A 17,724-nucleotide genomic window follows, 5' to 3' on the forward strand; every position below is an offset into this window, starting at 1 on the left:
CATGTCATCATTTAAAGGAGAATTTAAGCAAATTCTAGCAAAATCTTCCCAATCTCTATGTAGGTAAAAACCACCACTGACATGGACAAAGAGCTTCCACTGACTTTAACTGACTGTTTTGTAGTATTGTGCAGCATGTTTTACTGAACTGAATCAAATAAGCATTTTTAATGACAGTTTGCAAATTTCTTTCTTCATTAGTACATCTTCTCCTCAGTAATGCTTTAAGAGAATAGTCTTAAAATGCATTATATTAACCCAGGTTCAAGTTATTCTGTATGCATGGCATTAAACACTTCCCTGTATGAAATTTTTCCCATTGGAAAGCTAGGGCAAGTCACCAACATTCCTGACATGCCATGGCAAGCCATCTTTCATGGAACTGATTCTGCAGTATATGATATTTCTCCTTATGTAAGATACTAAAATCGTGAAAAGAAGGCTGTGAATGTATATTTAGGCTCAGGCAATGATTTATGGTGACGATGAAAGAAAGTAAATGTATCTAAAGGGAGTTCTTGAGAGATGAAGCTGCATAGTTCTCCTTTTCACACCCAGCCTGCACATATTGTTGAAGTTAAGTTAAAATAGATTAATTTTGACAGTCATTTTGGCTTTATGTCATTGATCTTATGGTAAATTATAGATGTATATTTGGATTATTTTAGCTCAATTTCAATGACTAAATATCAGTTTGTTGAACAAAATCTATCGCCTCACCTCACACTTGCCATAAAAGAAAAGGAAGGCATCTTTCAAAAGGCATTTATCCATGCTAAGATATGTTTAAGAAGAGTTTGAGTTAGACATCTAGAATTCCTTCTGATTAGCTGCCATTAATATTATTCTAAACCTTAGCTGAGTTTGCTGGAATTCTGGTATTTAAATGAACTGCAGGGAGAATATTAGAATAATCAGCTCAGAACATAAGGCTTCTCGTTTGCAAAAGTATAAATAAGCAGAGGTATCCAGTAGAATGTACTAGCAGAATTAGTTCTAGAACATAATTGAAAAGGATCTCTGTAGTCACCTCTGATCATCTAAATTTTTTGGATGTGATATTTAAAGTTAAATCTTAATTTCCATTTCTTTCAAATGCCTCAATGACACCATATACTTTTCTTACTAAAATATTGAGAAAAACTTTTCTTGGGCAATCCCTGTTCTCTTATACTGTGATTCCATTCACTGACCTTCTGACACTAAAGAAGCCATCTCTCAGAGTCCATCTCCTTTAATTTTATTGTCTCATTGATTTCTTACATAATTACCCTAATTTTGAATCCTTTTAGGATGTCAAGAAACAGAAATAAATCCAGTTAAAATTGGACTTGTACGTCTACATTTTTTTATTTTTATTTTTTTTTCATTTAAGCACTTGTAAGGTATCAGTGTTCCCATCATTTTTTAAGTTATTTTACTTCAAGACTTTCTGAACATCCCATCAGTCCAGAGTCAGTATCATTTCTGTCTCCTGAAATCTATAGGCCACATCTACAAAACAGGCACACACAGTGATCAATAAATGGAACAGAGATTTTTTTATTTTATTTTATATTTTTTTTTCTGGGAAAGACTTCACACCTCATCAAGCAAAAACAAACAAAGAAATAAAACAAAAAAAGTTAAAGTCTTTGTCTTTTTGAAAAATGTATTTTGCATAAGTATTTTATCTGAAAAAAGGAAGTCTTAACAATATTCTCTGTCATAATCTGTTTAATCCTACAAAGAATTTCAGGAATACAAGCTAAATTTCTGCACTAGCATATTCAAATTTTTGTGGGCAATGTAAGTACGTGGTAGTCCAGGAATCATGACATAAATCTGTCAGCTTGTTCATATGTCTGAGCCTTAAAGTCAGACATTCACACTGCCCACAGAACTGTAAATTGTGCTTGCTGTGAGCGAAGTTTCTTAATTCTTCTTATCTCCCTCATTACATGATTTCATGCACATCACATCAGAGGAGACAGGAAAATATTAATCTTTTTTGCTCATTTCATAATATGCAGGCTGTTCCCAGCAGATCAAGTCTTCAGGGTAAGAAAAAGAAAGGAAATAGAGAGAAAATCTATCAGTTCATGCTTGCTCCCAATGTGGAGCATCCCTTGTTCCCACACAAAGCAAATTTTCCTGGCAGAATTTATGCCCCCATCCCAGAGGAATGTGACTGGCTGACACAGCAGTCCTGCACTTGTCAGATGAGGGAGGGGATAATTTGTAAGAGCACCTGAGCCCTTCATGTGTACTAGCAAATAGTTTTCATGTAGACAAATGAGAGGAGGCTAAACCTATGCCAGGCATCATGAGCTGCTGCAATCCTTGTTTTGATCAGGGGAAAAAAGAGGTGGCTTCATTCTGCAATTTAGATTCTGTCAGGTCTCAGGACCTGTTGGGAGCACCATGCATGACAGACTGAATAACTCACTGCAGGAGAAGCCAAACTTAAGAACCTATATGTATCAATTCTCATCTTGGGAACTGGAGAGTGGATTTATTAAACCAGTCTTGTGCCATTAAATCCAAAGATATCTATTTAAAGTATCTGAAGGCTAGAGGAAGTAGTAATTAAGACTATATTAGGTGTATGATTTTTCTTACAGTAGAGAACATTACGGTGAAATGGTGAAATCAGCCTACAGAAGAAAAAATGTGACAGTTTTCAAGGGAGAAAGAAATGTGTGGGAGAAAGACAAAAGATTAAAAAAAATAATAATAATAATTAAAAAAAATAAAAAAATAAATGGAGATAATGGAAAAACCTCAGGACAGAAAGCCCAGAGTCTGGAAACTCTAGTAGGTACTGTTGATGAAGTTCACCCTTCATAATTTTACATTTCCACCAGTAAATGTCTCAGCAAGAGGATGAAAGAAATTATAAGAAAGAATACTTGCCACTGCAAAAAACAACAAACTAACTTGCTAACTAAAACAAACAATCAAACAAACCCTCTGGAAAGATAGCATGGTTTGCCTAAACAAATAGTGAAAGATTTTGGTTGGTATGTTGGGTTCTTGGTATATTTATTTTCCAAATGATAGTGAATAACTTTCTGCTTTACCTTCAGCTGTAGTGGTTTAATTCCACTATTAAATGTAAACAGTATGTATTGAGTATTCAGTCATTCTGAATTATTTATTGGAGGATGATAACATTGTCTTGTTTTGCTGAAGCACCGCTGTCTGCTGGAAAACAGATTTCTGGCTCTCAAAATAGTACTAAAAAGATCCAGAAGTAACAATTATTGCTACAAAATCACTCTTTGGTAGACAGAATATTATGTATGTATGAGTTTATAGATTGTGTGTGGAGGGAAACATAATAGTGGCAAAGGTCCCTCCCATCCTTTCTATTTCTTGATGTTCTGTCATGGGATTAGGGATCATGCACTGAAGTCCTGTTCATGCTTACAATAGCAAAGACTCTTGCTTTACAGTATTTCCATCCCAGTTAATAAATCCAAGCATCTCTAAGTTAGAGATGCAGTTGTTATTGTCTCTATCTGTTAGGTCAGACATAGAGATAGAGATCACAGAAAACCACTAAGGGACAGCACTATGGAGATAGAACTCAGCATAGGTATTAGGTTCTCTCTGATGGTCTTCTATATTGACTAGTTCCCAAAAGCTTTAAAATATATTCTTTTTTCAAATAAAGTTCTCAAGATCTCATTTTGGATTCTTTAGATTTTATGCCATGTTACTTAGTATCCTAATCTTCTAAATATTATAATCATATCCTAATGTAGCCAAACTCAAAATATTATTAATCTAAGCAAAACCTGAGGAGGTCAGGGGAGACCTTATTGCTCTCAAGAACTCTCTGAAGGGAGGTTATAGTGTGTTGGGGATCGTCCAGTAATTCAGAAAATGGTATTCACATGCCCACTCCCATATATATATGTTTACTAATGAAAAAGCATTCATTCAGTCAGGGACAAGACACAAATGCCTACAAGATAAAATGCTGCAAAGAAACGCCTGTATCCTAGCAATGAACACTGCACAGAAGTTCATCAATTTAATCTCTCAAGGTATCAAAACAGATGAAGACCTAGGGAAATGAACATAGTTGCAAAAAAATGTGACTTTATTTCTGATCGTATGCTTATGATGACAATAGTCTAATCATTACTCATCTCTTCATCTTACAATGAAAGATTATGGAAATTTTTAGGCTTACTATGTACATTTTCAGAATCATAAATGTCACAGGTTCAGAAGGAGCACACTTCATGTTGAACTTCAGTGCTTTTAGGACAGCTGCTACAAAAATCTGTGAAGGTTTCTCTTTACCAAACATGCATGGTGGTGCATCATACAGTCTCATAATTTATATTTGCACTATCATAGTAATAATAATGTCCCTTCTTGGCCTATTCCCTGATCTGCATTCCTTGATTTCTGTACTGAATTATTTTAGTTTTCTCCTGAGATTTTTTATAACATGGACTAGTGTGCTCTTTCAGGGACTGACCATGGTTCTGGAGCCAACCTGCACATCCCTGAACTGTGTTGACAAAAGCTTGTTTCAGACAATTAAACCAGATAAAGTTCATGCTATTGTCTTGTGACATTTACCTGCTCATTAGAACTTATTGTTAAATTAGCATTATAGCATGGAACAAAGACAGATCTTTATTGATGCCTTGGGTAATTTTTATTGGCATCAGGCATCTGATCAAAATGCTATTGCATCATAATTCATAGTAATCAGTCTTGGAAACTGAAATTTAATTTACAATTTCATTATAACCTCAATAGTGATAGCAGCACTGCAGATGACACATCCTGTGATTTACAGCAGCAGTCATTTAAGACTAATAACAACTAATTTACCTTTGACAGCATAGAACATAATAGTTCTGCAAGAGTAAAAGTGTTCTTTTTTTTTTTTTTTTTTTTTTTTTCCAACTTAAATTCCTTAACTTATCAAGATACCTTGCAGCAATTTAGTTAACTAACCACCATCTTTTAATTGTTAATGAAATTTAATAAGTCTGGTCCCATAAGAAGTATGCTGCTATGCAAAATAATCTCTTCAGTGCTTAGTCATATGTATATCTTTTAAGACTTGATTTGCTATTTTGTTCCTATGTTGAAGACAGTGCTAAAGTCCACACCCGTGGTCTTCATCCCGTATCTCAGTAAGGTCACATTTTAGATATAATATGTAAAATGTAAATATGACATAAAATCAATTTCAAATTGGCAGTCCCTTTCAATGTCATATTCTGTCACACATCTGCAGAAAGCCACTGTTTTCTACATCTTTTTTTTCCAGTCCTTGGCTGCTTGACTAAATCAGAATGTAATTTCTTAATACTTTACTATATGGTTCTTCGCCACTTTGATAATCCCAGCTTGTACCTGTTTCATCTGAAATACATGTAAAGCAGATTCCAGCTTCAATTTGTTCAGAGGTTTAAAGGGCCAGGTTGTGGCACAGATTATTTTTAAATATATTATTTCCTCATGATCCCGATAAAAAATTTAATAGAAAAAACAACAGAATGTGTGGTTTCTTACAGACATTTGTGAAACAACGGCTGGCTTATTTAGTGGAAGATTATTCAATTTTGGTAATACATTTGCAATACATGTAGGTAATCTTTAGAAAGCTATGTAGTTTTCTAGTCTTTAAGAGAGAAGGTCTCCATCTGTGTCATAATTGTTTAATTTCTGCAGAATTTCTTTTCTCTTTATGGCATCTTGGCACAAGCTTGTAGAACTTACTGGTAGTGCAATAAATCTCCACCGTGCTGTCACAAGAAACTAGGTATCAAAGACTCCCACAGGCTTGCATATTATATGCCTGAAGAAATTATATTTTAACAGTAATAATATTTTAACAGAAAAATAGATATAGAATCATAACTCCCCTTTATGACTTGATGATATGATAGCTGGAATATTCAGCTGAGGGACATGAGCTCTACATACACAACTGTGTTCAATTAGAAGATGTAGTCAGACTGGGCTCTATCTGATTTCAACACAGTCTTGTGGGAGGACAGGCAGTAGAAAGGTGAAACAGCCCTGCCTACATTACATTATGTGTCTTCTCTCCATCTCTGGGCTGATTTAGAGAAAAATCCATACACTGTAGAGACAGTGGGCTTGCATTTCTGACCCTATGAGAAAGGAAGTAACCTTTAGTTCAATGAGTACTTTCTTTTAAATTATGTAAATGATATTTTTCATACAGAGAGGTGAAATGCTTTACCAATGTCTTAATTCATTGCCTTTCAGAATCCTACTCTTTAGTGCCCTATTAAGTACTGGTGGGATTTTGTTTTGGTTTGCTTGTTTATTTTTTAAAATAACATTGGTATATTGATGCAAATGCTTCTGAAAAGATAATAAACAGTGTTCACTGTATGCCTTGTAAAGATTTTCAGTGAAATCTTGCTCTTGTAACCAAATCACATCTGAAGCAAGTTTATTCTGAAGCATATAATCTATTTATACAATGTAAGTGTATGTATCTTTCTGTTGTGCATCCTAGAAATACATTATCCTTATTATTCCTGGATACCTCTAACCTATATCATCTCTTCCGAAAAATAAAACAAATAAACACTGCCAGCCAAAAACAAACAAACAAAACAGTCAGAAGCAGCCACATTGAAACTATAATGTAAAACAAGAAAATAATCACAGAATCACAACACTGTAGGGGTTGGAAGAGACCTATGAGCATCATCAAGTCCAACTCCTCTGCTAAAGAAGGTTCCTGACAGTAGATTGCTCAGGAAAGTGTCCAGGCAATTCTTCAGTATTTCTAGAGAAGGAGACTCTTCAGCCTTTCTGGACAGCCTGTTCCAGTCACCCTTACAGTAAAAAAAAACAAAACATCATGTTTGTATAGAACTTCCCATGTTACAGTTTTCACTCATTGCTCCTTGACCTGGCCCTGCACACAGCTGAAAAGAGCCTGGCCTTATCCACTTGACTCCCATGTTTTAGATACTTATGAACAGTGGTGAGGTCCCCTCTCAGCCTCCTCTTCTCCAGGCTTATCAGTCCCAGATTTCTCAGCCTTTCTTCATACAGGAGATGTTCCAGGCCCCTCATCATTTTTGTTGTCTGCTGGATTTCTTCTTGGAGATTCCATCTTTTTTGAACTAGGGTGCTCAGAACCATACACAGCACTCCAGATATGGCCTCATGAGGGCAAAGTAGATGGGGAAGTTCACCTCCCTCAACCTGCTGACCTTGCTCTTCTTAATGCACCCCAGGATACCAGTGGCCTTCTTGGCCACTAGGGCATACTGCAAGCTCATGGCCTACCTGATGTCTGCCAGGATCCGTAACTTCTTCTCAGTGTTCCTTTCTAGTAGGTTATCCCCTAACCTGTACTGATATATGCATTTATTCCTTCCCAGGTGCAGGACCCTGCACTTGCTCTTTTAAGTTCATAAGTTTCCCTTCTGCCCAAATCATCAGTCTGTACAGCTCTGGCAGCACAACTTTCTGATGTATCAGCTGCTCATCTCTTTTGTATCATCTGCAAACTTGCTGAGGGTGGGCTCTATCTCTTCATTCAGGTCACTGATGAAGACACTGAACAAGATCAAACCCAGTACTGACTCCTATGGAACCAGACTGCCACTGATCACAATCCTCTGAGCTCAGCCAGTTCTCAGTCCACCACACCATCCACTCATTTATTCCACACTTAATAAGATTTATTAACGGATGCTGTGGGAGAATATGTTAAAATGCAATCCTTTTCCTTTACCATTTATTTGAGTTGTTGGGTTTTTTTTTGTTTGTTTCTGTTTTTCCAGGTAAAACACAAGTTATGGGTGAAATCAAGATTGCATTAAAAAAGGAAATGAAGACAGATGGAGAACAGCTGATAGTAGAAATCCTTCAGTGCAGAAATATCACATACAAATTTAAATCACCAGATCATCTACCAGGTATTTCACAGAAAACAGCTTCATGATACTCTGAAAGCACTAAATAAATGTATCTGAAGTCTTTTAACAACACCAATGAGAAAGAAAAGGAAATTGCTTCCTAATCAGATTGATATATTCTATTGGACAACTTTTGAAGTGTTCTTTGCTCCTAATAATTTTAATGAAAGTGAAAACATTTTGTAGATACAAATTAACTCTCAGAAGTTAATCCCCTTTATAAAGCATTTTTATCATTAAAAAATAATCATTTTTATCTTTAATAAAAACTGTTACTCCTTAGGATGTAAAAGATCTAGTGAAAAGTTGTACTTTGGTATAAAAGCTTATTAAAAATTAGATAATCATGTTACTAATAATATTTTTACTTTTAATGACAACATCGTCAACAGAAAGTAATTTCCTTGAATTTAGAGGAGTGATTCAATTTTTTACACAATATGAATGAGAACAGAACATGGCTCTGCTGAGTACCTTCCTATGTTTCTTCTCAACATTTTCCTGTTTGAAGTTATTAGCAACAATGAATATTTTAAAGTTTCTGTATTTAGCTTATTTAACTGCTCTTTTCTAGACCTGTATGTGAAACTGTATGTTGTCAACGTCTCTACCCAGAAGAGAGTAATTAAGAAGAAAACCAGGGTATGCAGACATGACCGAGAGCCTTCATTCAATGAAACGTTTAGATTTAGCTTGAGTCCTGCTGGACATTCTCTTCAGGTAATCTTGCATTGTATTGAAACCTGATTTTAAATGTTTTTCATGCTGATCTGTGTGCACTTGAGATCAATCTTCTAGCCTGGTTTTTTGCTGAAAGGAGAAAACTACAAAGTAATTTATAAAATAAAACAATGGAAATACTGGGATGGAGGACACTAACCAAGATTACTTAATCCATCACCTCACAGTGAGGAAGTGTATTTATAGACCAATTCTAAAATTTGAAGTCTTAGCCTGTTCTTAAAATCCTCTCAAGAAGTTCCACATTTTGAAATAAGTACTTTTCAATATCTTTGGAAAGTTTATTGTGTCATCCAACTAAAATATGCTATCTTAGATACTATTCTCTGTGTATGTCAGTAAAGGAGATATTTTTGGTCTGTGACACTTCAAATGATTTATTTGTTTCTTTGTGTTTTTTGTTTTTGTTTTGTTGTTTTGTTGGGTTTTTTTTTGTTGTTTTTTTTTTTTTTTTTTTTTTTTTTTTCTGTTGTTTTTGTGGAAATTCAGGAATAGTCCTCACTGATTTAGACAGATTTGGTCAGATACACTTCTTTGGAAAGGTAGAATTCAGTTTATCTATTTCACGTAAATAGATTACTAAACGAGTTATTCACGTTCACCTAGTCAGTGGAGATGGTTGATGAACAATTCTGGGGGTAAATACATGCTAATCTTAAAAGCAAATTGAAGGAACTGTTTGGGATCTGCTGAAGATACCTTTAAAACTGAATATAAACATGTTAACTAGGTTTTGATGAATAATATTAGATTGGTAACATACATGCCTATATTAGATTTATTGGCTACAATATTATAACTAAAACCAAAATTAAAATTTCTTAGAAATGGAGCCAACAGAAATAGATACAGTTTTCCCTGAGTTAAGACATCCTAGCATCCTTATTAATTAAAAAGATCGAGTAAATCTATTAAAGACTATATTACATGGGAAAATTTGATGTGGTCAATAAATGTGTGGTCAATAAATGATGTGGTTGTTTTTTAAGAGATAGGCTACTGGTTAGGCTGCGGTTGGACTTGATGATCTTCAAGGTCTTTTCCAACCTGAGTAATTCTATGATTCTATGATAAAGTCTTGCCAAAGTTTAAGAGCTAAAATTCCTGTAAAAACATTACCTCTAATGGTAGTTTGAAGGAGTGAGGTCAGGAAAGAAGAACCCACAGAGTTGTGTGGGCAAATGAACTATCAGGTTGTTAAGGAATAAGGGAGGTAGCCATGGGAACAGCCAGCCTGAGACATAGCAACGTGAAATCAGAAACACTGTGATGTGTCTGGTGCTGAACACTACATCTAGCTGAAAAAAAAAAAAAAAAAAAAAAAAAAAAAAAAAAAAAAAAGGCTGTCTCTTTTTTAGCAGCCTCTTTTTTGTAACTGGCATGGAAATTCTTTTCCCCTGAATCTTTGAGCACACAACCGTAGGATCACAAGTAATACTAGTAAGCAGCAAGTTTAAAACAAACAAAGATGTTACTTCTTTGTGCAACTTGGAGTCTGAACTATAAAAAATATTACAATAAGCTATTTTGTCTGCTAAATTATTTCATAGAAAATTTACCTGGATAAAATTATTTAATAAATTCATATTAAAAATTCCTCATGAGTTATTAAACACAAACATACCACTTGTGATCAGGAAATGATTACAGAATTGGAAAGATCAGCCAGTGTAACTTCTGGCTTCACACAGGACTACCCAAAAATCAAGCCATATTTCAGAGTGTTATCTAAACTTTGCTTGAACTCATGTTCTATAGAACACAGTAGATATCTTAAGAATGTAGCACTGCATGATTGTTATTATTGTGTGCACCACACACTTCACTTTTGGAAGCAAAACACTTGTTTAGAAAGATCTTTGGTCTGACTCAGTACATATGTTTTAATATGCTTGTCGTGCCTGTCAGTCAATCTGTTCCTTCTTGGAAGTGTGAAGGTAGCTGATTTGAATGCTGAAAAAAGAGTGATGAGCATTTAGGAGCAAAAAGATGGGCACTGTCAGAAGATATTTGGGAAGAAAGAAAGGAAACCAAAACAAAATGTACAGAACAAAAGTGGAGTTGGGAGATAGCAAAGGAAGAGTAAACCAGTGAGAGGTACTAAGAAGAAATCAAACGTTAGTTAGAGAAGGCACGTTATTAGGAATCAACTAAAGTTAAAAAAATTAGGACAAGGATCTGCACTCAAAATAATCAATAGAGTAATATGCAAAATGTGTAAATATTAACCATGAAAATGTAACCATGGACTATTGAGTTAAAGAAAAAAAAAAAAAAAAAGAAAAGAAAAGAAAAAGAAAAAAGAAAAAAAAATCTAGGCTTGAATGGTCATGAATGCTGACAGTACGGGAAAAAAAAAAAAAAAAGAAAGAAAGAAAAAGAAAGAAATATGGACTGAGGCTATTTTTCAGGATAACAAGGCTGGAATTTAATGAAAACTAGAAAAGACAGTTACTAGGGATCCATCTGGTAGAATTGAAGAGAAGGATCAAGGACAGAAGATACAGAAAATTTCTGTTAGGATTTTTTTCTGTCCCAAAAATGTTGATGTGATGGAATCAAAACATTCTGTAGAAAATATTTTGACAAGTTTCAGACAGGCATTTATCTCAGCCCCTAGCAGCTCGCTTTCCTGATTTCTCTGTTCCTTGGCAACCCACCTGGGACCCTTCTGGAAAGTACTGGGCTGGCTCCTTTGCCTTGTTCCTTAGCTGGCTCCTGTCTCACTAGATGTCTGTAAGTAGAAATTCAGAATGTTCCGTATAAAGGTAACCAAAAAATAAGAATGTTTTCAACAGAAGCTCTGGCTAGCCTTGCCAGTCTTTGGGTTGTCCATATCTTCAGAAGAAAGTGACCTAGAAAACCACCAGGCTGCCTAGTTCCCTAGTGTCAGGCTAGGGAATTGGGATTCCCTAAGACTTCCATGCTCGTGACTAACTCATTTAGTCCTCTCTCCTCAAATTCATTGACTGATACACATGGAGGTGTCAAACCTGTCCAGACTGGTGTCTTATGTGGCATGAAATACTGCCAGAACAATGGGAAATTTGTCCAGAAAAACAATTACAGAATTATTCCCTCCTCTGTTTAAAATTTCTATCGTACTGCAAAATTTGCATTTTTGACTTTGCCAAAGTAAGGATCAGAATGGAGAAAAGTGCAGAAGTGATAACATTTTTGGTTACTGAAAAATTCAGTTCTTCTACAATTCTGTAAGGTATCTGTCATTTTATGGTTTCCTTCAAGAATCTCAGTGAGGTACAACTTTTTTTCAGTCCTGACATTCTTCTGCTGTCTATACCTGTGAAACCAAGAAAAAAAATGCTCCAGTTTCTCTCCTACTGCATCATAACAGCCTCCTGCTGTTATTCTTTACCCATTTCCTTAGGTCTGCTCAGTGATTCCAATTGCTAACCTGCTAATCATGGAAATGCAATTTTTCATAAATTCAATTTATTTCTGAAAAACATAGGAAGTTGATAAAAAATAAATAAGTATTAAACTTATTTGGTTACTCAAAAATTAAGAAATTCTGGAAATCTGTATAGTTATAACTTGCTTATCCCTTGAAGTATGTCTGTTATCAAATCTAGTCCTCACAGAAACATCTAGAATGAATCTACAAATCCAAATAACGAATCTGGTCCTGTAGAGGAGAAAGTTTTTCCTTGCATGACATTAAACTGACTAGCTAGAAAACATGATACTTAGAAAATAAATCAGGGAGAGGAACACCCAGCCTTCAGAGCTCACATGAGTTCCTTGGTCTAATTCATTCCCTTCCCACTCTTCATGACTGAGGCATCATGCAGTCAATACTTTGGCTCTCAGCAGAGACATAGCAGGGATAGGATTCCTGACCAAGTCGACATTTTAAGTTGGACTACCTCTTGTTGAGATAAGAAGCCAGAACTCTGGAGTTTCTTGCACACTAATCTGTTCTGAGTTTGTTTTTTTAATATGTCAGAATGTTGTCCAAGAATGGTGTCCAGAATCCATGAACTTAGAGAACTGGTACATTGGCTGCATAAAGCTTTAACCTTTAAGTTAAAACTTGACCTTGTGTTTTTTTTTGGAAAACAGAAGGTGAACAGTTTACTAACTAAAGTTCAAGACTGTCATCTTCTAGATGCTACATACTGTGATAATAAAATAGAAAAAGGTAACAGTTGAATTTTCATGGGGCTTTTTCTATTGGGAAGATGGTTCTACATAAAGGGTTATGGTCAGTGTTTCTTACTGTTTGTGAAACCAGAAAGCAGAGCTCAATATCTCTGAATCTTCTGTGTTTGCCAGCAAGTAGAGTATTTTATTATACACACTGATAACTGTCTTTTATTATTATTTTCACAGATTCTGCTTGTCTCCAATGGAGGAAAGTTTATGAAAAAAACACTGATTGGGGAAGCTTATATCTGGCTTGACAAAGTGGATCTAAGGAAAAGAATAGTAAACTGGCACAAACTGTTGGTCAGTTCTACACAAACACACTGAGCAGAACTGTCTGCTTAGGGCACAAAAGAGTCTGCTATAAACAGCATAACTTCAAGACTATTGTTTGAAATCATTGTGTTTAGCTAGTCTTTCTGAATGCAAAGTAGAAAAGAACAGCCTCTGGGCTACATAGCACACTTAAATGAGGGCTAGTACACTTGTTTTGCTGCAAAAGACAGCAAAGTAAAAACAAACAAACAAACAAAAAACAGAAAAAAACACAACAACCTAGGCCCAGAAGTTAAAGTGAGGCTGTTTGAAATGAAGACTGCTATGAGGGCTCCATGTTGATGGACTCTGTGAAGAGAGTAACTGTGAAGGAAATAATGAAGTCTGGAAGGCAGGTGTTGATGCATAGTTTGGCTGCAGCTGGAGGCAGTGTGATGTAAAGTGCAGTCTGGTTTCCCGTGTGACCAGAAGGAGATCATTTTATGCAAAAGCACCAAGGGTGACTGACTTTCCAAATCTCACTTATTAGAAGTGCAAACTTGTTCCTCTGTACCCTAGGAACTCTGATAATTTGTAGTAGTGATATTATGCCACTTGACACAAACCGCAAGGCATTTGCAAGAGTGGTAATATTATTTTACCTTACTTTTTTCCTTCTTTCTTTTCCCTTTAAAAACTATGTTGTTGTGAATCAGACCTGACTGTTTTGTTTGTGTGTGTTAACAGTGGATATAAACCACTGTCCTAGAATGTAATGGATAAAATATTCTAATGATCTGTAGTTTAGGATTTGGTTTTGAAATGAAAAGACAGTATGTAAAATGCACTATATCTGGAAGAAAGAATGTTGTTTCCATTTCACTGAAACTGTACTTGACCCTACATTTTAGCAGCTTTAACAAAATTTGGAATAGAGGAGATATAAACTGGGACTAACACAACTATTTCAGCTAGTCCTTCTATTTTTCAACAATCAATCTCATTCCAAAACTGTACAGAGATGACAAACTGTAGACTATCCCGTGGGCATTTCGGAGCAGCAGACCCATTGTGCTACCACTACCCTGCTCAGTGCAGGACTTGTTGTCAACATCAACTGAATGCTAAATAGAGGAGATACCAGGACAGCACCTGCCTGAGGGCTGTTGCGTTTAAGTTGAGAATACATTCTCTTCCTATCAGTTGAATATCTGAGTACTGTGTCATGAGAGAAGTAAATAGGAAGGCAACTCGCAACACTTAAGACTGTCAACAATTCAGGGGCTGCAACCGAGCAGTTAGCTCACTTTGGGCAGCAACTATAGCATAAGATGGTTTAGGCTGGCTGTTGTATTTTTCCTCTAAGTATTTCTGAAGAAAAATAAGAGCTTTTAAGGAAAGTAGTTCCTTTAAAAACAAGAGTCAACATCGTACTAACTCTCCTGTTCCTCAGAAGACAGTTAATATTTCACAGTTTAATTGGAAAGTGGTTTCACTTGAAATATTACCTCATGACCTTTACATACTTAAAGAGAAAATGATCTTATTTGTGCACTTCAGCCTTTTATTTTTCTTGACCAATAAGTACTTTTCACCAACCATATAATGTGTGTTTTGATCTGTTTCCTGAAGATATTTTTATGTTAGCACACTTCCACAGGTTGTACAAGACCAGATGTAAATATTATTTTTGACAATAACACATACTTTCTTAGCTCATTCTGAATTTGGAATGACCATTATAAAACTACACACCAATTAACCCAGTGACATTTCCCATATAGAGTTTTGATTTATCTTTACCAACTTAAAATAGCAGTATGGAAAAGAAATATGACAAGAAATACACAGAAAATATTCAAGATATGTGCAGCAGAGAAACTCCCATTAAGCTGTTGATAAACCTGCTGGTAGCCCGCTTGACTTGCAAGCAGAATAGTCTTATCTAAATCCTATCTGTTAAACACAGTGCCACTGGCATTGGAAGTAGGGGGTGTGCTTTAATGTTGAATTTTATGCTTTCACCAGTATGTGTACCTCACCCCTCTTACATTTTAAAGTCCTCTAGAGTCATTGTAAACATCCTATATGTTTTGATGTTATGTATGTTTTAATAAGTGGATAAATATTTCAAAGAAAAGACCCCTTTCAAACAAGCAAACAAAAAAATTGTATGTGGATATACTTGACATGTGTGTTTTTCTCTTTTGGTGGGTCATCTTGCATTCCTGACGGCTATGCTGTGGTTGATGTTTCTTTAAAAAAAAAAAAAAAAAAAAAAAAAAAAAAAAAAAAAAAAAAAGAATTAGTCCAGTTTCAATAACTGTGCAAAGTACAAGCCATGAGGTGTGCAATTTTGTGCAAACTGCTGGTAATTTTGTTCTTGCTAAGATTTATTATAAAGACAGATATTCAGTTCATGCTGGTAGTTGTTATGGAGACTTCCAGCAGGAAGGAGAACTATCTGGCTGTCCTCCTTGGAAGCCTGTAATCATCTCTCTTAGTTGAGAAAGAGGACAGGTGTGCTTTGCTCTTGCAGTGTATACAAAAGTGGCCAATATTTTTATAAAATAGTTGTGTTGGTTGGTATAGCTGTGACTGTATGGAACAGCTATATTTGCCTGCTAATCAGCTGTCAGCAACTGGTTTAATTCAAGCATCTTAGATTCTCTGAACAACACACAACACGTTTCTGGATGTTGAAATTGCAGTTTTGGATTCCCATCATGAAAAGCAAAGAGCAGAGTTGGTCAGCAGTGAGGCCAGCCTCAGCCAGCTGCAGCAAGGATGGGGCTCCTTGGGTGTTGCACAGGACAGGACAGGGACAGATCTGGGCCCATATGCTCTCTCTTTTCCAAGACTGTATCATCCAGAGGTCAGAAGATGTGTCCAAAGTGTGCCAAGATCCTTTTTTGACCAAATTTCTAGGTTGTACTGGAATCACTCTATGCAACACAGATTCATATTTGAATAATTTTTTTTTTTTCCTTGTTTTACGAATGAAGTCAGGAAAAGCTCTCTTGTGACAATGTTTTTTAAACAATAATCAAACAAGGATTATTAGTATTTTTTTACTTTTTTGTATATATCTTAGTATATTTTTTTCACTTTTTTCTCATTTTTTGTTTCTGTTATCTGGCCAAAAAAAAAAAAAAATTAAAAAAAAAAAAAAGCTTAGATGTGACAACTGCTTTTATCATTTATGAGTGACTGGTTATTGAGTTTGCACATTCTGACAATTGCTTTAAAGATGCATAGTTCAGGTAGGCAATAGCACAGGCATTTAAAGTCTTTTATTCATAAATTTGCTGAGTCGACAGAGATTGAAGCTGCTTCTTTGTTCAAGGCCTTGTGTAGTGGAAACAAGCTGAAAAATGAGGAAAAGCACAGTGTGTGTGTTTACAAATGACAGGGATTTCTAATGTGGTCATTAGTATTACGCATACAATGAGCAGCAATTTACCATATGTCTTTTTTTTTTTTTTTCTGGGTTAAAAATAGACATGAGAGTTTCTATGATGAATGTTGAGCTAGTTCTTTATCATTACATTTTAAAGGGATAGTATCCAGGGGCAATGAGTGCTGCTTCTTTATTACCCACATTTTTACATTGCATGGATCTACTGTGGAAGAAACAAAAACCCAATCCAAACCAGTTGAAGTCAGAAACAACTGTTCTCTTGACTTAACCTGGCTTTAAATCGAGATCTAGAAAATGTCTGAGTTATTTTTCTGGATGCTGGGTGTCTGCATGGTTGTGGGATATGGTAGCTGGTAACCAGCTGATAATGATCCTTTCTTTGAGGATGATGATGAAGAAAAAGAAGACATCTACTATATTGTAAGGTAGTGTGTGCCCAATAGAGATTATTTAATTAGTATTTAGTTTCATGGAGATATCATAAAGATGTTAATAGTATTTTTTTAAATTATTATTTGAATCATAACTGACACTATTTTTAAGTACTTTATTTTCATTGCTACAATGTCGAATGTCCCAGATTCCATTATTTGAGTATATATCTAGATATGTACATACCTATGTGAATAACAGAGAAAATTTGCATTTGTTTGAGTGTAACTTATAAAAGTAATGAAACAGAGAGGAAAATTAGTGTAAGTATCCATCTACATCATATTTAAAGTCTATTCCTCCATGCCTCGTGAATTTTCAGTACACCTGGCATGCAGGATCTATTGTTCTATGTGAATATATGTTGCCTTTAGAAGGAAATTAGAAGGAATAGATGAATCCGGATACTCTCTCTTTAAATCATAAGAAGCATTCTGATGTTTTCTGTATGTTTTGATTTATTATTTAAAGAAAATAAATAAGCAAATATACTGATGATCACAAAAGTTATATATAGATATCCATAACTCAAAATAGAAAATTTGAGAGAACGTTTTCTTAATTTGTTACCCTGTAAATAAGTATACATTTTTGTAAAACAAACTGAGTTTAAAGTACTAACTCCATCTAACATCCAAGCATGTGAATGTGTCCTTATTTGACTGTGTCTTATAGATGTTCAGTGATGTGCTCAGGTGCTCAACAATGGCTGAGTAGCGTGTGTGCTGTCATGCTACAGACAAAGTGTACAGAATACCCAATGTTTTAAAAAATACAGAA

The 17,724-nt window shown here is 35.2% G+C and overlaps 1 protein-coding gene across 5 annotated transcripts in view; it reads left to right on the top strand.

Annotated features, from left to right (window-relative positions):
- Positions 1-16,225, top strand: part of PCLO (piccolo presynaptic cytomatrix protein) — a 313,514-nt gene extending 297,289 nt beyond the window's left edge. For all 5 annotated transcript variants that reach the window (XM_072327118.1, XM_072327119.1, XM_072327120.1 and 2 more), the window contains 3 exons: positions 7,794-7,928; positions 8,503-8,648; positions 13,023-16,225. In XM_072327118.1, coding sequence (XP_072183219.1) covers positions 7,794-7,928; positions 8,503-8,648; positions 13,023-13,163 — 422 coding nt within the window. In that variant the 3' untranslated portion in view covers positions 13,164-16,225. The remainder of the gene's footprint in view (positions 1-7,793; positions 7,929-8,502; positions 8,649-13,022) is intronic.
- Positions 16,226-17,724: the final 1,499 nt, after the last annotated feature.

The sequence above is a fragment of the Excalfactoria chinensis genome, chromosome 1, assembly GCF_039878825.1.
Source record: "Excalfactoria chinensis isolate bCotChi1 chromosome 1, bCotChi1.hap2, whole genome shotgun sequence".
Taxonomy (NCBI): domain Eukaryota; kingdom Metazoa; phylum Chordata; class Aves; order Galliformes; family Phasianidae; genus Excalfactoria; species Excalfactoria chinensis.